General features: G+C 46.6%; 1 protein-coding gene across 1 annotated transcript in view; it reads right to left on the bottom strand.

Moving 5' to 3' along the window:
* Positions 1–27,828, bottom strand: part of LOC144116217 (mitochondrial-processing peptidase subunit alpha) — a 123,914-nt gene that overhangs the window by 76,286 nt on the left and 19,800 nt on the right. Inside the window, exons 5-7 of the mRNA XM_077650947.1 lie at positions 18,027–18,129; positions 11,289–11,381; positions 444–616 (exon numbers count right to left, since the gene is read on the bottom strand). Of these exons, the coding sequence (XP_077507073.1) occupies positions 444–616; positions 11,289–11,381; positions 18,027–18,129 (369 nt within the window). The remainder of the gene's footprint in view (positions 1–443; positions 617–11,288; positions 11,382–18,026; positions 18,130–27,828) is intronic.

Here is a 27,828-nt window from a genome sequence, read left to right as displayed (position 1 = left end):
AGGTCTATGCCGGAATTACTAATTGTCTGGATTTGGTATCGTTTATGGGCTTTAACTTCCCAAAGCGACTCAGCCTATGAGGGACACCGTAGTGGAGGGCTCTGGTAATTTCAACCACTTGGGGTTCTTTACTGTGCACTGAGATCGCACAGTACTCATGGGAACTCACTTTTGCATCCATCGAAATGCGACTGCTGCGGCCTGGATCGAACCCACGTCTTTCGAGTCCGCAGCTGAGCACCATAACAATGAGTCACTGCAGTGGCTGGAATTATCTGGATTTACGAATTGACGAAGTTAACGAGGTTTTCCAGCAGCAAACACTACAATGGGTTTGAGTGAAACAGTGCTCTATTTCCAACAGCCATGCGAATGCACTTTCTTGAAATGCAGTGCATTGAAGAGGGGACCCTATTTGCATGTGTGGAGTGTAACTCCCTCACCTGTGGACGGTCTCGACGAGCGCAGCATGTTCGACGCCAACACCTGCCACCACCATGCGTGTAGGCGTGAAGTGGTGGCTCAGGTAGGTGTACAGCAGCTGGCGGTTGATGAGTGGCAGGTTTTCTCGGGGGCACAGCTTGGGCAGGCCCAGAGTGTTGTTGCCGTAGGCAGCCTGCGGCATTATAATTTCAACCACAGGCTCAACCAGGCCGTTCCTGCAAAGCAGTTTTAGCTCTTCTCCAAATTAATGTATGGTGTAGTGGCACATGTGCCCTTGTCCATGAGCTGGTGTCAGGTTTCTCTGCGCAAGTCTGTCCAGCGATACATACTGAGATTCCTGATTGCACAGTTTTTCTAACTGCTGTGTAGAAGGCACCAACAGCTGGTGCCATGAGGTTTTCGCAGAAGTATACTACTTGCTATAAAAGCAGTTGCCAGTCCAAGGATAGCAGCCACTCTGGACCCAGCTCAACACAAAGACTAAAGATAACAACACACATGGCAACTTTATTGCACTTCTTACTTGGCACATTTTTGCGGCTTCTCTCCAGCATCACTTCATGTAGACGCAGGCTGGCAATCTTGCATAATGAACATGAGCAATGCGCTACTCTGGGCATGGACAACACCAGGGGAACGTAAAAATAACACAAACAGCCAGAGTACCATCTCACACAGTTTTTATCTTCCCCTGTTGCTGTCCGTGCCCAGAATAATGTACTGCTCAAGTTAATTACGCAGAACCAACCAACCCCACTCGCACCTTTGCAAATGTTACAGCCTTGGAGAGACGGGTGGGCAGATGCAATGAAGTTCACAGGAACAGTGCGGCCACAGCCGGCACAGGGCTAGGAGGCCAATGGGTAAGCCTCTGTGAGGTCTTCCATAGCAAATGCACATCTCAGAAGTGGTGCAGCCTCCGATATTATTTTGTAGTTTGAGACCTTAAAGTGATACACAGGAGAAACTGGAACTGAGAACATGCACTGTAGCACATTGGCTGCATGTCAAAAGCTGTTCCACATCCACTCCGAAGAGATGGTGGGGCAGTCAGGACCGGCCCCGTGCAACGCTTACACAGTCATCTGAGCGCCAAACGTGGTGTTCACATTTTGCACAAACGACACAACTGTGGCTGCCACTTTGCACTGCAGCTGAAAATTTTGTTGGCTGATCACTGTGAAATTTCATTATATCCACTGAAGCTCTTAATTCTGAATAATGTTCTTATGGATGAAAATTGCAGTGAAAATGCAAGAACAAAAAGAGAAAACTGGAATCTATTCATTACAATTACCAATCCACTTCAGATGGATGTTGAAAAAAAAAAACTGAACCTAATTTCTTGGCCTGAAACAAAATCCACCTTGATCGATTCCCTTCAGGAGGGCAAAGTTGCAGATCACACATAACTTTTGTGCCACAGCAGTGGTTTACAAGTTCCCACTCAGTTGTGATAGCATTTTCATGGGGCAGGCAGGACAATGTTACAAGTACAGACTGCGATAGCACTGTTGGTCCTTGAAATCTGATACTGATGCCAACGCTGTACAGCACTGCAAGAAATGCAGGGGTTACACGAAGTTTGAAACAGCAGAGGGAAGAGAATCCAGCGGCAGATATCAACAGAGGGAAGACAAACCTCAAAAGAGACATCTAGGAATCTGCAACCATTAAAAACATAACTGGGTATGACTCATGCATAAGGGCCCTGCTTTCTGCGGTGAAAAAATTTACATTCCGTGAAGTTCAGTGGAAGACATCAAATAATGCTTCAGAATGCACTTTGCTTTATACATACTAGGAAGCAAGCTATGAACACAGTGTGAATTCTTTTTTTCTTCTTCGGAGCTTTTCACAGTAGCAAAGTGATCTTTGCCACCAGGCTTGAAAGCCACTAGAAGTCAGCTTTTTGATGACCTTGAGGCAAAGCATGCAACACTGCAAGTGCAAAGGAGTAGGTGGCTATGGATGTGGAAAGCAGGAAGTGTGGGTCACTGAGAAGGAGAAAGCACTGAATAAGTTGAGTGGGAAAGCAATTAAGGGCAAACAGGTGTGTAGGGAGTGACCAATGGGCTGCAGGCATTAAACTGCTCATCGGCAGTGATGTGCTTTGGGCCAGCCACTCACTATGCATGCACACTTTGTGCGTGTGTAGTTTCACTCGGGTTTGTGTTGCTTCTAGGCAAATGCATTAATTACACGGCAATGTTTTGTGTTTCCACGTCCCATATCGTCCGACAGTTAAACCTCAATTTAACGAAGTCGGTAAAATCGGCAGTTTACTTCGTAACACTGAAATTTCTATACACATCGCAAGTCGTCTCCTAGCATGCTAACAAATCTGCCAAAAACATGTTGCAGGTAACTCAAAGGAAAAGCCTTTATTTGCGATTAAAGTGCTCCGTTACTTCTGCCCTTTCTTCAAAAGCAGCAACGGCGTTACTCGCGTCTTTGTTGCGAGATCGCTAGTCACCTTACCACGTCTATCACGACAACCACCTCGTGGGTAACAGGAACAACACATTTGTCTTAGCACACCGCCGACACGACAAAGTGTTCCGACGCTGCCACCGCTGCGACCTCGTGGCCGTCGGAAGCAGCCTCGTGGCGGGCCACACCATGTATGCTCACCCTCCCCCCCTTATTTTCCTTTCTTTCTCTATGTTGGCGATAGTGAGAAGTGTCCTCCAATCACCAACCAATGAAATAAAATCAGACCCACCCATAGTCTCTGTGAGAAGCGGCTACATAGCTGATGGGTGTGCCAACTGTACTACCCTTCCAGCCCTTTTACCAAGCTTTAGGCATCTTTAAACGCGATAAACATGACGCGCAGCCTTAGGGCACAAGCAGTGCGTCGCATGCAGCGCCAATTTTCAGCAAGATAGCAACAGCCGTGGGCTGGCCTGGCAGACTGCCATGGCTGTGCAGACGCTCGTGCCAGCCTCGCTTGCACTATGCCAGATGGCGTGGCCGGTGGCACGCTCACCACTATAATCACCGTTGTATTTGCGTCTGCCCATGCGCTCTGTATGCGAGAGCCGGCAGCACCCATATTATGTACGCGCTCCAATGCGCGTTTCGACACACCTCCGCGATACAACTTTTTGCTCATGTTTGTTTCCAGACAGCAATGAAACTTCGTTACATTTAAAGTGTGCCAAAACCTACTTCGGTATTTCGAGGCCAAAAATACATGGTGTTCTATGGACGTGAAGTTGTGAAAACTGGAACACTTCGTTACATCGAGGATTTCATTACACTGGTGTTCGTTACATAGAGGTTTAACTGTGTTAGAGATGACCCTTAAGATTAAATTAATGTTAGCAAATACGCGCTGAAGAAATGAGACGATTAAGCACTCATGTGAAGGAAATGCAAAAGGATATATTTACAAAAAACTTATTTACATGCCAAAATAGTTACTCGCGAATTCGCACCCGCTCGCACACCCGCACCGTCGAGCATCGCACACACACACTCTCCGAGACACACTCGTTCCTTGTCGTCCGTCTCTTCGCTGTGTCTCCTCCCAGCGCCGCAGGCTACCGCGCACTTACAATGCACCGGAAGCACACACACACGCACACACTCACGCGCACATGTGCACGGGCCCACTTGAAAGCAGACGCCGCGCGGCTCTCCAGTTCGTACTTCGGGTGGCGGGGGCATTGCCCGCGACCCTAACGACCACACCAATTGGTAACGAAGCGGGCGACCATCGGTCCGTTCGCAGGACGGTGGGAGGCGCCAAGGACGCTCCCCGTACAGAAAGCACACGTGTAGGCACAAAAGCACGCTCGCTGCACAGAACGACACTTGCGGAAAGAAGAAACATGTGTATAATAAATGGCCCTTTCTTACAACTGTATATCCTCGACGCAGGGGAGGAAGACTGCAACGTGACAATACAAGGCAATAAAACACAGCAAAGTAACAAGCACACCGGAAAACGTAGGCAGAGACACATACGCATGAAATACCTAGGAATAAATAAACACGCTTGCACAAGTTAACAAATTCGACGTTACTTATGCCATCAAATCCAACGGTATACTTTGCATTAGCGTGAAACATTGGGAAAGTGTAGAAGCCGGGCTCTTGTCCACTAGGTCGTAGCCACTGCCTGTGCTTTAAAAGCGCGGTGTGTGTAAGGGTCAGCATGCAGCCCCTGTCCTTTTCTGCGTCTTCTGGACCACAGCATAATTGGCCAGAACTGTTCACCCGCTTTTATTCTGCTCGAACACTCTCTTGAAATCTTAACAAGTCCCATCGTTATGGTCGTATTCCAGACCTAAGATATGTCGCATACTCTGCTTTTCTTTGTTTTCGTGCCCTCATTTCCTTCATATCAACAAAATGACGCCGTTTGGATGTTGCCTCCACCGATTATAAATGCTTATCGTTACAGCTAAAAAACTGGTTTGTGCACTACAGTCTACAAGAGCAGCTCGATCGTGTGTTCCCGTATGCAGGTGATTATCTAATTGCCTTCAAAAGTGCCAGTTCTGTCCCTGAAGAGGTTAGGGAAGTAATCACGTGTTCACTGCCAGGTCTTCGCTAATGACCGAAATCTTGGTAAAAATGAGATCCCTTTAATGATTCTTATTATTACTATAAATCCATGCAACATTTTCAAGAGGTGCGCTCCTCACAAACGAAAAGAGTGCATGTCCCTTTTCGTCCGCTCATTGCAAAAATTGTCAAACGAAGCTGACTGCAGCGGAAAACTCTAATCAGATCCTGTTTCCATCAGATACAAAAGAGCTCCAACTCTCAGGTAAACTGACGAAGAAAGAGCCCAGGCTGTCAAGCCCTCACTTCATGCTCCAGGGGCAACTCATAAAGATCTTAAAGCTAGACGAAGCCCAAAGGGAACTTAGAAAAGTTAACTCCTGCCATCTAGTATATTTGAAAAATGTGGGGAGAAAAATGTGGGGAGCTCAGGCATCAGCGCGCAGTCATCTCCGAGCAAAACCAACTCGGTGTCTGTGCAGAAAGGCTCATTCTGACAAACCACAGCTGTAATGCACAGCACACAAATCGATTTATAGTGCCGCTTTAATGTCTTTTGCATGAATAATTTTAAGCTGCACTGAATGCACTAGTCCGACTGGTGCGTGCACTAGTTAGCTGGTGCGTGAATGGGTGTGATGGGCTGTGAAGGGGACTTGTCTCAGTGTGACGTATGCTGGTACAGGGTATGCTTAACTGGCCAAGGAACCTTTCGTAATTAAGGATAAAATGGCCTTATAGTTTTCTACTTTCACAACCTTATTTAAAATTAGATCCAACCAATGTTTCCAGTCCCACCACTGTATACTGCTGGTTGTAGGGACTCGACTCACTTTCTACACGCTTTCACACATGACTCCTGGCTTTTACTTTCCTCCGCTTCTTTATCATGTTTCCGTCCTCATCTTTCTTTTTATCTCTTCTCTTCATCTACTGTCCCCACCATCATTGTTTTCCCAAAATGCTTGTATCTTTTGTTAAACGCCCGTTCTCTGCATGGCAATTGTAAAATTCGCTTGGGGAGATTACCTGCTTTCCTAATGATTTGAATGGCATCTGGGAGTGATTATCCCTCTTCCTAGGTAGCCTCCCCATACTCTAGCAGTGATGCTAGTGGTAAAATGCAATTTGGAGCAATTTTTGGAGTCCTGGAATTTCCAATTTGGAGCACTCTGGAAGAGGAACGTTGACTTAGCAACAGTCTCAAGGACTAAAATTTCGAATCTGGAGCACTTTGGAGCATTAAAACAATGGTTTAGAAGCACTCTAGAGTGTGTACCATTGAGTTTCTAAATCTCTCAGGACAGCCCATACATACACTGCACATACTTTCGAGCATAGTAGCTCAAATGTGCTGATGTATGGCTCTTCACTTTTCTTTGCAAAAGCTTAAAAAGCTTAATTACCGTATTTACTCGTGTAATTTGCACATTTATTTTTTAAAATTAGGGTTTCAAAAAGAGGTAGTGCAAACTACATAAAAATTTTTTGAACACTTCTTAAAAACCCTACAAAGGTCATAACGCGCAATGTATACTGTATACTGCCATATAAACCTAGACCCCCCATCTCATACTCCTTGCTGGCCAACAAACACGTTGACTCCAAATATAAGAATATAAGACGCATACCCACTCCTGCCCTGCCGCACACTATGCAGTTCCCCACGCGATGGCATGATGGCACGTGTGCAGCTCAAAGCAATAAATGTGCAACAATATAATTGCAAGCCAGCAGTGGGAGGCAAAGGAGATAACGGGTGATAAAACGGAGCTCTCGCGGACGGCCCAGCTGACTAGTAGTGGCAAACCAAACAGGAAATGGTTCAGTAGTTTCGGATTCGGGTGCGCATGAACTGTTCATCCGGGAAAGCGACTTCCAGCGCGACCGAGCCGGGTAAACGGCGCACAAATCAGGCCTTCACCACTCGCACCTGTGGCAACCACACACAGAGACGCAGCTGCGCCGATCTTCCCAAATCTGCCTTGCACGCACTCAAGTACATGCTGGTGGTCTGGCACAGCACAGAGTGCAAAGCATGTGAGTATAAGGTTTTTTCCTTTTCAAGAACATGAGTAAAAAGTTGGGGGTGCACAAATTACACGAGTATATACGGTGCATCTTCTCCAAATCAAAGCTTATCTATGACAGCCAGTTCAGTTACGCTTTCTTGCACACTTGCGCTTGTCTCGCTCAAAAGCAGTCCGCCTTTTTCATTTTCCTGTGCTGCCACCTCGCGTACAACGCTGGAAGCTCACTGGTAGGGTACTGCGCGCCCAACCCGGCCGGACTGAGTGCCGCTGCGGAGCACGTTTTGTTGGAATCTGTCAACGATGGTGTGTCCTGGGCAGTACCTGGAGGATTTTTAGGGTTGACTGATGGCTTGGTGCGAAGTCCGAGGCAGGCTGTAGTGCCCACCGAAGAGCAAATGCTTCAGTATCTCCGATCATCCAGCATGCGATGCAAACACCAGCTAACAAGGGCCGCCGCTTCAGAGTTGAAGGCTACATTCGGAACATAATGTTCAATGAAATATTCCCGATCAGTGAGGTTGGCGTTTTCCATTGTATATGCCTGCCATTCATGAAAGGTGGATACTACATCGTGCACACCATAGTACAGAAAACGACTGGGGACAACAGTTTTCACAAGCAATCGTTGTGCTCAAGCGCTGCAGAATAGCTACACGAGCTATAAAAGCATAAGGGTACTCGCAACAAAGCAGCTCTGCTAGCATTTCACTGTATTTTCTCACAACACACCACTGCATAGGTTAAACAAGCATGCGCGTCCATAAAGACGAGCGCGAGAGGCGCACATCAATCCATTCCGGCGATACCACGCAGAGCTCTTCATCATGGATATGATTCGAACACACACATAACGCACCTTCTTCTTCTGCCTCTTAATACATGGCACATACCCACACGGGGGGATTGGCCAGGGTGTAGTGGCATAAACAAGGAAATTTCCATAGGAGATTATGACAAAATTTTAGCACCATGCGTGAATGCTGTCGTAGCTTCTTTTTCGTTGCCCGCTCCATCGCGCATTGAAAGCGGCTCACAGCACTTGCCCATTTGGCCTTCTTGCTTGAGAAAGCAAAAAGCGTCGGAACGAAGTCTGGGTGCCGCGGTGACAATCGAGGCCTTCCTGCCCATGAATAAAACACTTCGTGATAGACTGCACACGCATTTAAGCACAGTACCTCGTCCGTACCTGTCACAAAGTGATTCCCGCACAGTCTTGACGTGCTTGACGGTGCCCAAGGGCGGCACGATCGCCGAGCCGGCAAACTGCTTTTATCCACGCGTCGAAGGCTGTCCCGGGAAGCGCTCAGAAAGCGAAAAAATCCGAGTTTACTTCCCTTTACATATTGGGCATTGCTGCCGTATGCAACACATTTCGTAGGTATCGCCAAATGCGTCGCGCTGAACGCCCGACGGCTGCAGCAACGCACCCCGCACCACGCAGCCGCGATCTTCACTGAGAACATAAGTGTCAAAAATATTCAGTGCACAACATGAGAACGATGAGCATAGCACGTATGCGACAGAAAGCAGGAAATCATCTAAGCGAGCTCAGCACTGCCCCGTCTCAAAGAAGCTGACTGCAATGCTAAACAACTTATGTGTCGATCTTGTGGGATGGATGTGGAGTGGATTTACACTTGTAAAAGCTGGTTAATTCGAACTTCAAGGAAAACTGGAAAAAGTGTTCCAATTGTCCAAATTTGAATTATCGAAGGATCCTAACGAAACTCACAAGAACCGTGTCTATTGTGGAAAATGTTTTTTTGGTTAAAGACTGTACAATCATCGTCTGTTGTTGAGATGGGCACAGCGCAATACTGACTATATTTCACACTTCCATCAATGCTTTATTGCGTGCCCACTGCCAGGGGCACCAAAACAAAACAACTCCAAAATGACGAAGGCCCCGCGGCATCTTTCACGGTGCGACACAGTGGCGATGAAGCTCTCACAAGCGGGCGTGTCACGAGTGAGAAGGCATGCAGTTTTGGCGCCCTCACTGGAATGCAGGAATCAAGTGGATGAATGCAAGGGGGCGGCACCAGTCAGTCCGAAACGGCACACATTTGTGCTCTGTTGGCTGGCTGATGCGTGGCCGATAGTCACTATCGTCACCATGGACTGGGGTGCGAAGCTAAGAAAACCGCAACAATGGCGCCTTGTTGAAATTTAGAGGTCAGACTATGCTTGGAAATGGGGCACCCAAGTAACGGAAGTCAAATTAACGAGCTTTCACAGTGATGCATTCACAATGCTTCTTGTCTTTCCCCCTCCCCTCCACTCCCTACCCTATCCCCCCACAGCAGAAAGAGCTTGCTGCTAAACCTGAACGACTGCATGGCTCTTATCCTAAGGTGGACAAGCAGATCACGCCTTGCAGCCATTTTTGTTGTTGTCCACGCTGCCAGTGATATTCTCGCAATGTCATTTACTAGGTACAAAAAACTGACTGTACAGCATGGAACACTGCCAACGCGTCACAGACGTGCCGCACGAACTGACAGCGCGGGCTCTCTCCACAAGCGGTCATTCGTCAGCAACAGCGTTCCTGTATATTGGGGGCATATATGGGAACACTACAGTCAGCAAAGACAAAATTCTGTCGCCTATCGACACTCCCCGGCGCCGCTGCCGTTCCAAGTGGTGGTGCCCCCACGATTGGAACAGTGACCCTTCCATCAACTATCGACGCTCCCTTGAGAGCCAAGTGCGCAGTTGAAAGTAAAAAAAGAAACTGGGAGGACGCCTATTAAGAGTAGAAGCGAATGTGTTATTGGGCCACCGCCGCTTATCAGCAGACACGTGGGGGGAGAAGGGGGGGGGGGGGGGGGGGCGGTTTGCTGCTTACTGACAGCTGCCATCGGCCACTGCGCGCGGGGAAGGGATGCCGGTTTTGCGTGCTGACATAGCAGCTGCTCAAGGCCAGCACCAAGAGCAATGCGATGGAGCCGCGCAGCAAAAATGCAACCACACTATAGCATGCCTGATATCTCGTTTGTCTTGCCTTTGTTTATGGTAGCATGCTATCGTTCCCATTGTAAGCTGACCACCCCACTTCAGATTTTTAAATTTTGAAAAATAGGTCGACTTACAGTCGTATAAATATGGTACCTATCGAAGATACTGCCATCAAAAAAAAAAAGACAGCTACATCAAATGGAAGTGTAGCACCCAAATGACTCAAGGACGACTGTTTTCATGAGGAGGACCAACACAGCATTGTAGCAGACGCCACATCTGCTTCATACTACTGCAGCAACGAAAGAGGTTTGGCAGACTTGAAGCACTATCAGACGAAATCCCCACAGCGAAGCCTGGCCTGTCCGTGGAAGAGATCTAACTGCTGACAGCAGCGCCACCGCTTCATCCTGAATTGGTGTTACACTCTCTGGCACTCCAATGCGCACACCTCCCCACTCTAACCACCTAAAATGGGAAGCAGATGGACTAATACCGGTCAATTCGTGTCAAGACATGACCGGCACAGCAAGCAATCGTCCAAAAAGCATTACTAAAACTTGAAATGCACGATGAAGTATCATCCGTGCACCTCTCATGAGCGCTTAATATCGGCGCGATGGTAACTGGAGGGCCACAAATTATGGAAAATGGTATGAGCACATACCTGTGTTTCACTTTTCTGAGCTTTGCGTCAATGCCCAGCTGTGCACTGTTATGGACGCCATATATTGAAAGTCCTTCTCGGTTCTTCCTAGAAGACACCTGAACATTCCATCGCCAGCACATTTCCCTCTCTGCTTTCTGCATGGTTCCTCCATTCTTCCAGCGTGGCAAAACTGTGCCCGCATCAAGCAGCACTGTTCGCAGTTTGCGTGGTGGAGCCTCCTCCTCAGGTGTAACTTGTAAGGAAGTTTCAATGCTACCACTTTGCACAGTAAAAGAGGCCGTGCATGCCTCTACAATTTTTGAAGCAGTTCTGCTTCGATGCTCCCGACAACAGAGTGCACGTAATACTACAGAATTTGGCGGAACTCCGAAAAATTGTCGTTGCCGTGTAGTTATCATCTGAATTGAAAAGCAGATGAGTAAATCATACTGGTTTTCACCAATTAAAATTATGGTGATGTGGACAGCTTTTGGCAGTTTTTTGGGCAACATTTGATAATTCAACCTTTCAATAACTCACAGTCACTTGAAGTCCAAATTAATGAGGCTTTACTGTAGACTTCAAAGTTGCTAGTAGCACTCCTCCTCCCGTCTGCACCCTTCTTTCCGTGCTGTCCAAAAAGTTGGTGCTACCCTCCACAAAGCATCTGAAGAGAGTGTACTCACAGCATGGATCATCTCGAAAAGCAGCTGCTCCTGGTCCGGCTTGGTGTCGATGTCCTCCAGCTCAAACTGGATGGTCTGCCGCGTCTTTTCCACCTACGCAAGAACGAATCCAGCTTTGTCCCTCATCAACACGTGGCTTGGGTCGCAGCCAGGCTGCCAAAGGAATCCCTACTCGGGAGGCACATTCACTGTTGGCCTCTGTGCTCGCATTTCAGACACACAGCAGCACTGTAACATGCCTGGAGCAGAAGCAACACAAGCCCATGGCGGCAAATGAGAAAGCTGCAGAAAATAAAAAATCCAGGGCTGAGAGTGTCTACCACAGTCATCACAAAACTATGGTGCCAGAAGAAGCAAGATGTTGAAAAGAATTTCTTGGCTCACATTAAGTCAGTACAATAAAAGCTCGTTAATTCGAACTCAAAGAGGACCAGAAAATTGTTCGAATTAAGCAAAGTTCGAATTATCAAATCAGCGCCAGAATGAACTGTTGTAGAGCCCCGCCGCGCAGGCAGAACCCCAAGCAGTCACATCTAGACTCGTTTACCACGAGCTAGGCGCTACTACGCGTTTGTGGAGGGCATATTCTGAGAATTAAATTCATCCGGTCCTAGTGGCAAATGAAATAAATTGATCGGCCAGTTATGCGCCAGAAACAAGTACGGGAATGCATTCGCGTGAGCAGGGAGCTTTAGTGCTGGAATATATGACGCTATTTATGCTCCAAAACATGTTTATTTACGGGATAGGGTTGTCAAAATTAAAAGTAATCGGCGAAGTGCATCTGCTTGCGTTTCTTCTATCGAGATTCCATCAACATCATCTGCAGCTTGCCCAAAGCTCCTGCGCAACGTCAGAGTTCTCACTGACAGAGCAGTGGCGTGCTGCAACATCGAGCGTCGCCATCGGACTGATCACTGTCGGCTCTTCTCACTGCATGTGAGCCCTGCAACGTCTGCTGAGGAGCATGCAGCCTCAATTATATCGGCGTCACTCAAGGGCTCCAACGTCACCACGCTGCTGTCCACGCAGCTAGCACTCGCAGCAGCAACAAAAGCTGCCATCGCCCGAACCGCCATTGCCGCCATACTACAGTAAAATCTCGTTACTACGAACATCAGATTAACGAAATTTTCAGATTTACGAATTTTTTTTAAATCCCCGCCAAAATGCCTATACTTTCAATGTAAAAAACTTTCAGTACTACGAATTTCAAATTACCGAATATTTCAGAATAACGTATGTAATTTAATCTCGCATTCGTCGCAAGACGCTTCGTTATTACGAAGGTCCGTCGAAGTTCCGTACCAAATCCCTGAAGCTGACGCCTGTCATCATCATCCGAAGCATCACCTATGCGCTGGGGAACTCGTTGCAACGGATACAGCCCCAGCAGTATCGCCATCACGCGAGTGTCGCGTTGAATGAATATAGGCTAGGCGGCGCAAGCTGCCGCCCGATACAAAGGGTAAGGCCATTATCATCCATCCAGCGTGTGGTCACATACTGCGCAGTAGTCTTAAGCCTATTCAGCGCAGTGTCACCACGTCGACAGCGAACGTTGGGATCTGCAAAGTTATCGGCGCTGTGATTGTGTTGTGCATTAGCTTTGCTGACAATGAGTTCTCCTGGCCCCCGCGTTAAAAAGAAGCGACGCCAGTTTTCGCTTAAAGAAAAAGCGGACATTCTGTCGCAGCTGCTGGAAAAAAGCAAGCGGACTTGTGCAGGGAGCTTGACATTACACCGTCAACAATGGCAACGTCAACAATGGCAACGATGCTCAAAGATCGGGACAAGATTATAAAACTACATCGAGAGTCGCAGCTGACTCCCTCAAGAAAACGTCTGCGGCTGGGCAACTACCGTGGACAGCGACTTATGTGGACAGCGACTTTCGCATTATGTGGATAGCGACAGCGGGGCGGCTACATCTGCGGAGCTCACCACCGAAGACATCGTGAACCAAGTGTGTGAGCAAGAAGAATGTAGTAGCGACGAAGACGATGCCGACACTGGATCAGCGCACGAAGAGGAAGAAATTGTTTCCGGCTCAGATGTCCTAGTCTTTCTAGAGAAGACCCAATCATTCCTCGGGCGCTGCAAAGATGTCCCCGATGACGTGCACAGGAAGGTCGAGGATGTGGAGGCGTTTGTCCTACAGCACTTGTCGTCTACTCGCCAGAAGAAGATAACAGACTTCTTCAAGCAATAAATTGTAGTTTATTTTATTTATTTATTTATACTGCGGAGTCGCTTGACTCCAAGCAGGGGTGAACAAAGGTACAAGTAAAAAATAAACAAGATACATATATAGACTAGCGCCATTCAAAAGCGAACAGATGATGCGAAAATAAGCAAAAAACAAGGATTTCACATACAAAAGGCTCTCAAATTGTCAACAAACATTTCTACATTCGGGCTATTCACTACACACTTCGGGAGTTCATCCCAGTCTGTAATCAATTTTACAAAAAATGAGTGTTTAACTGTATTAGAATATGCACGAAATTCTTGTAGCATTTTGCCATGGTTATAACGCGTACCTGCTCGCGAAACAGGAGTAATATAATCATGAGCGTTTATTTTAATGAGATTATTATATATTAGGTACAGAAATTTCAACCTAGCTTCAGTGCGCCTTGTCTGCAGGGATTCTAGGCCAATAGATTTGATCATAGCTGTTACACTATCTGTTCGTTTGTATCTGTTGCAAATGAAACGGGCTGCGATTCTTTGCACTCTTTCTAATTTGGAAATATTCTTGGCTGTAAATGGGTCCCATAAACAACAGGCATATTCCAGACGAGGCCGCACCAAAGCCTTATACGCTGCCAGTTTCACGTGTTTTGGGGCATTTGGCAGTTTACGCCTCAAACACCATAGAGTCTTCAGTGCTTTCCCGCAAGTAATATCGATGTGGGCATCCCAGTTTAGGTGATTAGATATCTGGACTCCAAGGTATTTTACAGACGAGGATTCTGGAAGTGGAACGCCAGCTATACAATATGGATGAGTCAGAACAGTTTTCTTTTTACAAATTCTAAGTACCAAACATTTATTAACGTTAAGAAGCATACCCCATTGGTTGCACCAGTTTGAGATCTTCTGCAGGTTACTGTTAAGCTTAATTTGGTCCGCTGTGGAGTTAACTAGGGAGTATAAAACGCAGTCATCAGCAAATAGTTTAACTTTAACTTCGGAATCAACCACATTAATTATGTCATTTACGTAAATTAAAAATAGGATAGGCCCCAGAACAGATCCTTGCGGAACACCAGATGAAACCGGAAGTGCATCAGAGTACTCATCGCCAACATGAACGTATTGAAATCTGTCTTCTAAGTAGGCTCTAATAAGGTCAATAATGTTAGGATTGATTCCGGCAGTGTAAAGCTTTCCTATGAGTTTGGTGTGCGGTACCTTATCGAAGGCTTTGGCGAAGTCAAGAAAAACAGCGTCCATTTGTTGTTTGTTGTTAACTGCAATAAAAAAATCATGGTAAGTGGTTATCAGTTGTGAGACTGTAGATAAACCTCGCCTAAATCCATGTTGCTGATCACACAAGAAATGGGTCGACTCCAGAAATTCTGTCAAAGCTCGGCAGATCACATGCTCGAACATTTTGCAACTGGTCGAGACCAAAGATATTGGGCGATAATTAGACACGCAAGATGGGTCATTGCCTTTAAAAACGGGTACGACACGTGCGGTTTTCCATTCTGATGGGACTGCGCACTGAGACAAACAGGCTTTGAAAATAACTTCCAGGTAATGCGATAACGATTCTGCGTAACGGCGGAGAAAAGCTGAAGGGATGTTATCAGGCCCGCTAGACTTTTTAACGTCAAGCTTTTAACGTCAAGTTAAACTGTGCCCAGCGTTATCGTTTATTAATTACTTACCAACACGTAAATCTGCTGCAAAGGTACGTAATTTTAGTTCTTGTGATGCATTACTGACATGAAAATAATGGTTTTTCAGTACTACGATATTTCAAAAAAACGATTTAAATTCGGCGGTCCCGTGAAGTTCGTTGTAACGAGATTCTACTGTACGTTGCTTAAACCACATGATCACTACCCAGCGACCGTGGCACAACGAAAACCTGGAACGGCTCGCGTCGAAGCATCAGCGGCGCGGGCGAGTGCTCCGGCAGTGAAAATCTGCTACGGCATGCACCGGAACGCGAGCTCCGTGAGCCTCGTGCAATCGTTTTTTTTTTCTCTTCCATTGTTTTACATCTTTGGCAAATTTGGAGTGTGTTTTACTCGCTATGGGTCAACTTCTATCTACGAGGAGTGGTGTCAGCCAGTGGCTCCTAGTTCGAATTAGCCATAGTGGATGCCGACTTGTTCAAATTATCGGGCATTTTCTTCCATTGAAATACACAGGGCTGTGCCGGGACCCTGGCGTGAATCTGAATTTACCGAGTTCGAGTTAATGAGCTTTTACTGTACTATCAAGTAAGCTGCTTTCGTTATCAGTGAATTTTAGTTCGTCACAGATTAAAATACAATTGCAGTAACAAAATTGAAAAAAGTCCAAGATTTTTCGTTACATCCAGGTTTTCATTACATTCAGTTTTTGCAAGAAGAGTGAAAGGACACTGCAGAACAGAAACCAAAATAAGAAATTAATGCAGATGAAATCACCTTGAAAATGTGTACAGAAAACAGCGTCAGTCAATGTCATAAACGCGTAGTAATGTTTCGCGATTGCGCTGATAGTGCGACTGTGGCAGCAGGCGCCGCCCCCACCAACGCGGCTCGCACAATGCTGCTACGTGTGGTACGGGGAGGGTGGTGGGAGACGGGGGCGCTCTGGCTGAGCTAGAGAATGCATGCGGCTGCACCACCGCCGTAGACCGACCGCACAGGCATGTGCCTCTACCCACGTTTCCTCTCTCGGTTTTCCCCTCGCTCTCGCTGTTGCCCCAGTAAACGAACTCCTCACCTTGTGTCGCTGGTGCTCTCCGCCGTCCCCGCTCCCGACGCGCGGAAGCTATTGGCACCGGAATCACGCAAGCAACCACACGCTGGTGACAACCCCGCACTGCTCGTTTTTTTTTTTTTGTTGTATTCCCTATTATTTTTTGCTGCTTTTGAGCATGAACTGGTGTAATGCCACGTGGTATGGCGTTCCAAAAGAGAAAATGCCGAAGATGCACCGACAGCGCTGCAGCACAGTGTGTTGTGTCAACTGCGGTCGCTCGTTGCGATCGGCGTTCCTCTCGTGTCAGTTCGTGCTTTATCGTCACGAAACTTTCGCGTGGTTCTGCCCAATTTTGAGAAACTCAGCACCAGCTAATATATAGACGGCGTAGCCATGCAGTTTGTTATATCAAGGTAACCCGCAAACGTTCATTAGGTCTCAAATACACGCGCTTCAATGGGGGCGGTGCTGGGGAATTGAGAAACTTCGTAACATTGAGGAATTCGCTATATGGAGGTTCGTTACATCCAGGTTTAACTTAACAAACAAGAGAAATAAGAAATTTAAAAATTTAGTCGAGCAACTTGTTTACTCAAAGGGTTTGTTTGAGACAACTAGATTTGCTTCGGTTATTACTCTCACATTAGCAGCTGCAAAATACCATGAAATTTCATTAAATTGACCATCTGGTTTATTCAAACCGACATTTCAGTCCCATCAACATCAGTTGCATTAAAGGGACACTTAAGGGAAATACCAAGTCAGGCTAGACTGACAGGTTTAGCATCACGTGATAACAAATATATCATTTCTACTGAAAAGAAAGCTTTCATAATCCAGGAAATTGTGTAAAAGCGAATACACAAGGTACGGCCACTCATAGGTTTGTACAACTGCGGCTGTGACATGTTGACATGTCTACTGTGCTTTCTCACAAAACGCTATTTGGCCATCAATGGGTAATTACCAGTGAAACACGAGGAAAGCAGTGTGGCAAGCATAACCAAGAATGTGAAGTCGTATAAAACAGATGATGGAGAGAAAGGCTAGATGAAAAAACGAGCGCTGCATCTTTTGCCTTGCATTCTGAGCAATGAAAACCAGGGTGACCAAAATTCCGGTGACGTAGCAGTCATGATGAATGTGCTGCTGTGTTGTGTTTTATGGCCCAGAGGCACATGATGAATGAAATTGAATTGCCAACATAGTGGGAGTTAATCATTAAAAATCAAACACAGCTTTCCTGAGTGCAGGACTAGTGACTCTATAGTGCTGCACGTGGTTGAATAACATTTCACGCTTGCCTTTTTCGTTTTGCTTTGTTTTTGGATAACTGAAAAAATCTCTCAATTCAAATATTTTGCGCCATCTGACTTTTGAATTAATGAGGTTTTACTGCAAGAACAACAAACACGGATTGTTCTCTTGTTGATGGCGCTGTTGAAGATAGAATGTTTTGCAAACAAGTTGGCAATAAGGAGACATTCATTCCGAGTGAACACCAGCACAAATTCCCTCCAACATTTAAATTTCAAAACCTGTGATAAACACCAAAAATGCACAACGCATGCAGCAAAATGTAACTGGCAGCTATGCTAGGCCAAATCAATCCACTAAACATTTTCTGTCCACCAAGGTTTGGTCACAAGGCAGTGTCAACCACCCATTGATGGCAAGAACACCACGCATGCAGTTTCCACACCACACAGTGTTCATGCAACTGCTACCTCCCATCGGGGCCACAGGCAGGCTTCCTGTCTTGCTGAATTAAGTGATTTCCCTAAACAACCAGAGGGTGCCACTTGCCTCTTCCTCCTTGAACAGCGGCCGTAGCACCACGTCACCAAGGAGCTTCATCACAGGGTCCAAACCCCGAGCATCAGCTGAGGCAGCATAAATCATCGTGTCCCTGAAGATGAGCACGAAATGAGTGAAACTTGGCCTCATGGCTATAAAAGGCAGCTCACTACAACACTGTACCATTTCAAGGGGGTGTCATGAGCTGATCACTATAGAGCAGATGAAAGCAGCTTTCTCATGTATGGGAAGCCCCATGTTGAGAAATAATGGAAAAAACGCAAGCTTATACTCTATAAAGATGCCTCTTGAACAGGAGCACTGGAAACCAAGTTCTAGAAATAGAACAAGTTGGGCGAGTTGGTAACAATCCATTGGAACAAACAGTGCGAAAAAACACAGACTAAAGAAACGACAACACAGGACGAGCACAGACACTCAACCAACTTTATTCGCCATGGTACACAATTTATATGCACGAGCGGCTGAAATAACGAGGATAAGGTAAGAAAAGCAAAGGTTTACAAACATGCAAGATTATACAGTAAAAGCTCATTAATTTGAACTTCACGGGACTGGGAAAAAAGTTTGAATTATCCGATGTTTGAATTATTGAATGGCCTCAAAAAAACTGACAAGAACCATTTCCATTAAAATATATGTACCGTATTTACTTGTGTAACGAACCCACTCGCATCATGAACCCACCCACCCCCGATTTTTGCCTAAGAATTTGCAAAAAAAAAAAAAGTGTCAGTCTTTAACGCTTCCCTCCATTTCGCACCCTCATGGTCCACAACGCATTTCTTGGCAGTGCGCCAAGATGCTGCGCAGCGATAAGATCCCAGTGTGTTTACCTTTTGACGTTAGTTCTAGCAAGGGGGAGAAGCGAACTCTGCAGAGTGCCAGCGCTTCTCCGGTTGTGCAAGCCTCGTTTTCAGTACGCTTGCCTTAAGGGTGACCCACATGAAGCGAACTTGCGCTGCGGATTTTGAGCGGCATGGTGGAATGCCGCTGCACCGCCACCGTGCAGCACCACAAGCAGCGGAAAACAGGCGGCTGCCACCAGACCGCTGCCGCCAGGATTTAGAAACGGCGTGGTTCCATACGCTTAGTAAAATGCTGAAAAAATAGCTGTGCATTTACAATTAAGCTATTTTTTATTCAATGACGAGAAAGAGGACGAATTATTCTTTGTGACCCCTTTCTGAACCAAAATAGCCTGTTTGAACCTCCCGCGCTTCCAGACGTCAATAGACGCGTAGTGGCTAAGCCTAGCAGCTTTGAAAGTCCAGAAGCATTCTGAAAATCTGGCGCGTTTCATCGCTAAAATCCTGTGCTGCGGGCATCTTCAGACAAAGCAAAAGCTTTGTGCGACTTTTGTTTGCCGTGAGCGTGAGGCACATTGTAACGGCAACGACGAGTTCGTGGTGAAGCGAGAGGCTGCTTCAGCATGCGCGGCAATGTTGTAGAAGCGGGCGGAAGGAAGTTAGCCCACGTTGGCTGCTTCTGGCCAGCGGCTGACCGCCGGGCGATGCTAAAAGCCGGCGTCATGATCGCAGCTGACCACGTGCTTCCGTTGGCGACTGATGGGTGGAAGGATGGACAACACTCGCAAAGAAAAAAAAAAAAGCTTTTCACATGTAATTTGTAGTGCCCATCCGAAGTCATAGCCTTTCATGGGCATTGGCTAGGACTGCGCCGACAGTACTTATCCGTATTTACGAATTAACAGGGCTCGAATTAATGAGTATTTAGTTGCGAGTTTCGGAGGCTGCGCGGAAATGAAGGTAGGCAGCCGCCACCGCGGCCGCCAACCCCTACCCTCCGGACGCCCGCCGCCGCGTCGGTGATGGTGCTATATACCGTAAAAACCGGAATACAGGTCGAACTTTTTTTCAAAAAACCATGGTGAAAAGTCGACCCCCGTCTTATATACCGGTCATTGGCGGAAAAAATACGGAAGTCTTGCAACAATGGGTGGCTGAAGTCAGCAGCCTCCATCACCATCGCCATCAGCAGCAGTGCCGCCATTTTGCGTTTCAGTAGATGCAAAGCGGAAGCTAACAGCAATTTACCGTCGCCTTCAAGAAAAACACGATTGAGTACGAGGAAGCTCACGGGAACCTGGCGGCACAGCGCGAATTTGGAGTATCCGAAAAGAGCATTCAGTACTGGCGGAGGCAGAAGCTGCGTATTACAACTTGCAGCAACCAGAAGAAAACATCATTTCGTGGGCAGACCGTAGTGTATCGAGAATAGGAAGGAAACGTTGCGCTGCGAGCAAGATCGCTGCCTGTGACTGCCGAATGCATCCGCGTGAAAGCGGCAGAGATCGCGCGTGCCTCTAGACTCACGAGGGCGCAATTCAAAGGCTCGCCATCCTGGTTGCGGCGATTCATGAAGAGGAGGGCTTTGCTCTACGGCGCCGTACTTGCCTGTGCCAGAAACAAACACGCGGGCCGATTGGTGCGCGATATTGTTAAAAAATTTGCCGGGTGTACATACAAGCAGCATTTAAATGAAATTAAATACTGTCACCATTGTGCAACCTCTCGAGTCGCATTTGTTTCAAAGTAAGGATGTCTTTCGGTACTTTTCCTATTGAAAAAGATCTTTTTCATTTTTAGAATTGGTTAGTTAGGGGGTCGACCTATATTCCGGTCCGACCTATAGTCTGGTTTTTACGGTAGGTTTTACCCATTCTTCCATGGTTTTATCTGGTTCCATCTTCTGTCCCCGTTTAGGGCTTGCACAGCGTCTAAATAGTTAGGTGCTTTTTTTTGGCCACGTGCTGTGTGCCAAGCTGCCCAGACGGTGGCGCGCAGTTCAAATTATCCGTAGCGGAACCGACTCGCTTTCAAATTAACGGGATTTTTTATACGCAGATCTCTATGGAGCTTGGCCGGACCAAGTAGTGTAGTTCGAATTATCCGAAATTTCGAATTATCGAGGTTTGAATTAACGAGCTTTCACTGTACATGACAAACAGTCCACATTTTAGGCGTCAAGAAATGCCATTTGTCATTTGTGGGGGTTTAACCTACCAAGCGACTCAGGCTATGAAGGATGCCGGAGTGAAGGGCTATGGAAATTTCGACCGCCTGGGGTTCATTAACCTGCACTGACATCGCACAGTACACGGGCCTCTAGAATTTCGCCTCCATCGAAATTCAGCCGCCCCAGCCGGGATCGAACCCATGTCTTTCGGATCAGCAGCCGAGCGCAATAACCACTGAATCACCGCGGCAGCTGTTGTCAAGAAATGCAATTTCATTATCGGTTAGGTATATATTCGGTTTGCTGATGCACATGTCTCAATTTTTCTGTCTGTATGTCTAAATGTAAACAAATCTAAATGTCTGTAAGACATTTAGATTTGTTGACGATTACTTAATATTTGCTGATCGTTTGTCTTTCAACACCAAGATGATCAACATTCTGAAAGTTTTCAAGGAATGTGGATCCGGGCTAAAATTCACATTTGAGGCCACAAAAGCCGCTTTTCTCCAGCTTTTAGACACACAGATTAAACTGGAAAAAAAGTTATGTCAGCTGGCGTTACAACACAAGGTTCCAGCAAGCTGACCGTTAGTTTTAACTCAGGGCCTTCCAAAAAAAGTCATGAACTGCGTAGCCAAGTCATGCCTCAAAAATACTGTAAAGAAGTCATGTTTTCACATGATGAACAGCAGCTTCGAAGCCCAGGTCACCAGATCAAGGGAGGCAGGATACCCACATTATTTGTTAGCGCACATCTCTGGAGAACTGGTTAAAGAAGTTAAACGAACACAGGCACCCACTGTCCAGCAAAACAGCAGGGATAAGAGGAAGAAATCCACAGTCATTCCTTATACTGACCGCCTCTCGCATGATCTAAAGAATGTGGCCAAGCGATATCAGGTAGAGGTGTTTTTATCCGCCTCCTTGAAATTGGCCTGCATCGGCCTATCCATGCATCACAGGCTCAACACATGGAACCAAGTTGACCACAACGGTTGCAATATACGCCATGAAGAAAATTTTGTTAAGTGCACCAACGGTGTAGTGTGCCAGTTTGATTTGTCCTGCGGCATTCAGTACATAGGCCAGACTGAACGATGTCTTGACACACGCCTTCAAGAGCACAGCAATCAGGTCAAAAACGACAAATATTTGCGCGTTATAGCCCACTGCCGCATGTACGAGGGCTGCTTTCCAAAGCTCTGTTCAACAAGAGTGTTGTTCAGGCACTTCGATAAGACAACGCGAGAGGTGGTTGAATCATATCACATCACCAAAAACCCAGACACGTGCATCCGCAAACAGAATATATATCGAACCAATAATGAAATTACTTTTCTTGACACCTAAAATGTGGACTATCTGTCAGTATAATCTTGCATATTTGTAAAACTTTTCTTAACTTATCCTTCTGATTTCAGCCACTCATGCGTGTACCGTATTTACTCGAATGTAACGTGACCACGAACGTAACACGAGGGATGACTTTACATGCTTCCCAGTGGGAAAAAATAAAACCACGAATGTAACGCGAGGCTTAAGGATGCAAAACCTTTAATAGACATCGTGGACAACATGTTTATTCATCTTCCTCGCATCAGGAGGCTGTTATGTTTGGAGACGCCAACAGGCCAAGAATATTCAAGCCACGAGAAGCATCAATCGACAGAGGCTTCAAAGGGCCGTTGACGTGATCGCGGCACCACGAATGCATGTGATGGCGTCTACAAGGTACCTTCCCCCCCCCCCCCCCTGCTATTTCCGGGGTGAAACGGCCCTACGCTGCCTCAGAACGGCTTTCGGGAACCTGTCGTTTGTTCTCAACGCCGGACCCACCCGAGACATAACGACGTCTTTCTCCCGGAGGGGACAGCGGGGGAGCCGGCAAGCGGGGGAGCCGGCAAGCGGGGGAGCCGGCAAGCGGCGCGGGGCTGCAAATGAGCCATGGCAAATACGGCCGTGCTTGACTAAGCCAACGACGCCGGAATCCTCGTGCTTCGAAAACAACCTCGTCTTACCTTAAGTGCTTTTCCTTATATGTGGAACCTTCTGCAAAGTGCAGTGGCATCCTTTCATTCCCACGCTACCGCTGTGAAGTGCAGGTGACTGACCTTCGACGCTGCTTGGGGACCGCTTCGGGCTATTCATCACTGCTGCCTGGACAGCGCGGACCATAACTTGCCAGAAGTGACGAGAGTGTGTTGTTGGGGGTGTGTTGTTGCTCAGATTAAACATCAAAAATTGTTCACGAAATGCAGATCACAAGTTGTATATCAGATTCCTCTAAGCTGCGGTTTAGTTTACATAGGGCAAACCGGTCGATGTTTTAATGAACGTGCCAGTGAACACTTGCGGAATGTGCGCCAACATCATGGAAGTTTCCTTGCAGATCACTGCAAGGCGTGCAAGGGGTATAGTCCGGATCTGAGCAAAACAATTTTTTTGAAGAGCGGTAAAGACAGATTTGAGCGAGAAGTAGTGGAGGCATTATTTATTAAGAAAGCGGGAAGCGCATGCGTTAGTAGGCCGTCCATTTCAATTAGTGACGCTGAGGTGGCGTTTCTCGAAGGCTGTCTTTAGGTTTCAACGTTTGCAAGTTTTCTGCATACATTGTTTTTTTTCATCGATGTGTTTTATCGGCCGAAAAGACGATTGTGTAGAAACCAATATTGTAGCACTTTGACGCTGGGAGGTTTTCTCAAAGGTGTTAAATTTTTGACGATAATTATAGTACATTGACGCTGGGAGGTTCCCCCGAAGGTTTAAGTTTTCATGTCCACCAAATTTTCCGCGTTTGTTGTTGGTCATTCTTTCATTATCACTCTTTGTGTTAAATCACGATTGTAGAGTTTGCGCGCTGGTTGCCTTGCCCAAGCGTGTGTGTATCATTTGGATGATCAACTGCTTTCATGTGGGTTGCGCACTCATTTAATCTGGGGACTTATAAAGTAAGAATAATGCTGTTATCAAGTGGATAGTGCAGAAGGCGTCTCTGGTCTGTAAAAGTAGCGCCTACTTCCGATGTTCTGACTATTGAAGAAATTGCGTTTTGTTGTGTGATAAGCTTGTTGTGATACGGCTCAGTTGATGCATAAAATGTAGGGGTTTGGTGCAATAAACTTCAGTTGCAAGTTGGCGCCCGTCCTGTTGTGTTCGTGCCTCTTTGTCTTTGTCGTTTTAGCGCCGTCCTAACTTCTTTCAAGATATGAACCAACTAGCCCAAATCAAAGTACTTCTTGAGCATATTTCTTCTGCACTGGGCCCTTTCCTATATTCAAGTTTCTGTACCGACCCCGTCATTACTTGTACCAACCTGATTGCCGTATCTACTTGCCAGTCTCGGGTGCTTTCCTTCTGCTTGAAGCGAAAGATCGTTCCATTTGAGGTTCAAGCTCTCATCGGTGTTGTGCAGCCATCTTGGGGCCACATCAGGCGCATTTGCAAGATACTCAAGTCTGAGTACTGGAGGCAGGTCCGCATGTTCCATGATTGGGCACGTGTCCTTGTTTTGCTTGGAAGAGACCCGACGAAAGAGCGCAGGCTGTTAGAAGAAGTGAAAAGGCTGTCAGCAAAGACTACAGAGTTTCTCTGGCAACGTGCGGTGACGAGCCTGCTTTACCGACCTAAGGAACCTTCTTGTGTTCGCCCCAGCAAGCTTGTCGTCCTTGGAGATGCGGTTCTTCCAGAAAAAGTGAAAGAAGTGTTGGAGAAAGGCCCAAAGTTCTGCTTCCCGGTGCATGCCAAGCGGCAGGAGATGCTTGCCATGGTTAGAAGGGTGGCCAGCCATGCGACGGAGCGTGGAAAAGAGAGGATTATAGATGACGGTGTCGCCTGCCTGATGAGGTGCGTCGGGGCTAACCCCCCGAAAAACCCGCCTCTTGAAAAGGTGTCCAATGCCCTCAAAGAAAAAGGTCTCCTGGCGCTCCAAGCAGATAAGGATGGTGGTTTTGCTGTCCTACCCGTGGGTTTGTTTCGAGAAAAGGCGATTGCAGCCATCAACAAAAACTTCAAATCGGTCAAGTTCAACGCACGAACCAGAAAACGACAAGTACTAAAAATCTTGGATGACTTGCACCTGGATGCCATCAAGAAGCGAGCAAAAGGTGAAGAGAGGGGCTTCCTTGAAATATTCTTCACGGTCAAAACCCACAAGCCTGGAATGCCACTAAGATCCATCGTGTCGGAAAAAGGGACATGGCAGTGCGTTGTCAGTAGTTACCTTCAGAAGCACCTCGGTTCTTAGGTGGAAGATGATCCTTTCGTGGTTCGTAGTTCCTCGTATGTCGTGCAGCAACTGGACGTTTTGCCCTCCCTCGAGTACATGTGTTTCTCCATCGATATTGAAGATTTATATTACTCTGTTCCTCATCATGGACTTCTAAGCGCGGTCAGAGAAAAGATCATCACAACAGGTGAAGTTCAGTTTCAAAATGCAGCTGGCATTAGCAGTGATAGTTTTGTAGCCTTGTTAGAATTCTACTTAGGCTCGACAGCCATTTCATTTGAAGGTAGCTTCTTTGTCCAGAAAAAAGGTGTATGCATAGGGTCTTCAGTGGCACCGGTACTCTGTGATATTTTCTTGTCAGCTGTTGGTAATCAAATCAAAATTCAACTTAGAGATCCACGTGTAGTATCCATTTCTAGATACGTGGACGATTTTTTGGTTATCATGAAGAATGTTCATGAGTCCGATGTAGCTTCGGCGGCAGGAAGTGTGTTATCAGTCTTCACCAGTAACAGCCAGGGCCTCAAGTTCACGTGGGAGTTACCAGTGAATCGCGAACTGCAGTTTTTAGACGTTAGATTGGTTTTTATGGAGGATCACCTATGCTGGGCGTACAATCCCAGATCTAAGAAAGGGCTGTTACCGTTTGATAGTGCTCCTTCTAAACTCGTAAAAAGAGCAATAATCGCTAATTCCCTTCAGAGTGCCTTAAGCAAGTCGTGCCATCACACGATGTCTATGAGCTTTGGCGCCCAAATTCAGAGGTTGCACGAAGCGGGTTACCCGCCCCATTTGATTTTGGCTGTTTCTGAAATGTTAATCCAGAAACACAAGCGGCCTTGTGATGAGAAACTTCCGGAAGCAAAAAAATTGGTCCCTGTGATTCCGTACATGCATAAGGTGTCCCATGGTATAAAAAAAGTCGCAAGCAAACATCAGGTGCAGGTTGTGTTCTCGGCCCCATCAAAGTTGTCAAAGATTTGCACAATGTCAAAACCGGAAAAGAAACGACCGGTTTGCCCTATTAAACATCAAAAATTGTTCACGAAATGCAGATCACAAGTTGTATATCAGATTCCTCTAAGCTGCGGTTTAGTTTACATAGGGCAAACCGGTCGATGTTTTAATGAACGTGCCAGTGAACACTTGCGGAATGTGCGCCAACATCATGGAAGTTTCTTTGCAGATCACTGCAAGACGTGCAAGGGGTGTAGTCCGGATCTGAGCAAAACAATTTTTTTGAAGAGCGGTAAAGACAGATTTGAGCGAGAAGTAGTGGAGCCATTTTTTATTAAGAAAGCGGGAAGCGCATGCGTTAGTAGTCCGTCCATTTCAACTAGTGACGCTGAGGTGGCGTTTCTCGAAGGCTGTCTTTAGGTTTCAATGTTTGCAAGTTTTCTGCATACATTGTTTTTTTTCATCGATGTGTTTTATCGGCCGAAAAGACGATTGTGTAGAAACCAATATTGTAGCACTTTGACGCTGGGAGGTTTTCTCAAAGGTGTTAAATTTTTGACGATAATTATAGTACATTGACGCTGGGAGGTTCCCCCGAAGGTTTAAGTTTTCATGTCCACCAAATTTTCCGCGTTTGTTGTTGGTCATTCTTTCATTATCACTCTGTGTTAAATCACGATTGTAGAGTTTGCGCGCTGGTTGCCTTGCCCAAGCGTGTGTGTATCATTTGGATGATCAACTGCTTTCATGTGGGTTGCGCACTCATTTAATCTGGGGACTTATAAAGTAAGAATAATGCTGTTATCAAGTGGATAGTGCAGAAGGCGTCTCTGGTCTGTAAAAGTAGCGCCTACTTCCGATGTTCTGACTATTGAAGAAATTGCGTTTTGTTGTGTGATAAGCTTGTTGTGATACGGCTCAGTTGATGCATAAAATGTAGGGGTTTGGTGCAATAAACTTCAGTTGCAAGTTGGCGCCCGTCCTGTTGTGTTCGTGCCTCTTTGTCGTTTTAGCGCCGTCCTAACTTCTTTCAAGATATGAACCAACTAGCCCAAATCAAAGTACTTCTAGAGCGAGTCAGGGGCGGATCGTTTCAGTTGGACAGACGTGACGACGCAAAACAGTACTATGAAACAGCGCACAACCGTCATGAAGATTGCGGAGCTGTAATGTTGAAACGCAGTATCGAAAGCCACGCGGAGACAGAGGACGAAAGCTCCATTGCAGAGGAGCAGGGCGTTTCAGGGGTAAGCGCTAAGGCCTATAAGCGGGCGGTGGAGGACTGCCTTAAGGAAAGCGAACTGCCCAACTCGGGGGCAGCGGAAGGTCCGTGTGTCAGCAGTGTGGAGCTGACATTGACCTGCGAAGGCAAAGCGGCCAGTTTGCATTTGGATGAGGGTCTCCGTGGTGCCTCTGAAAAACTAGATCAAGCTAGTTGTGATCAGGAGATGCAAACGGAAGTGCCTAGGCGTAAAAACAGGAAGAAGGCACGGACCAAGAAAAAAACGGTTGAAATGTTTCAGGGGCGCAGACAGGTGCTAGCGTTAGCAGAGATAAAAGTGCGGCAGAAGGGAAACAAAAACCTTCCCGCATTGGGCCTTGTAATCTTGCAGCTAAAGTTACTGG

This window comes from Amblyomma americanum, chromosome 1 (genome assembly GCF_052857255.1).
Source record: "Amblyomma americanum isolate KBUSLIRL-KWMA chromosome 1, ASM5285725v1, whole genome shotgun sequence".
NCBI classification, from domain to species: Eukaryota; Metazoa; Arthropoda; class Arachnida; order Ixodida; family Ixodidae; genus Amblyomma; species Amblyomma americanum.
The sequence above is the reverse complement of the archived record's forward strand: the minus strand, read 5'-3'. Positions and strand labels throughout refer to the sequence as shown.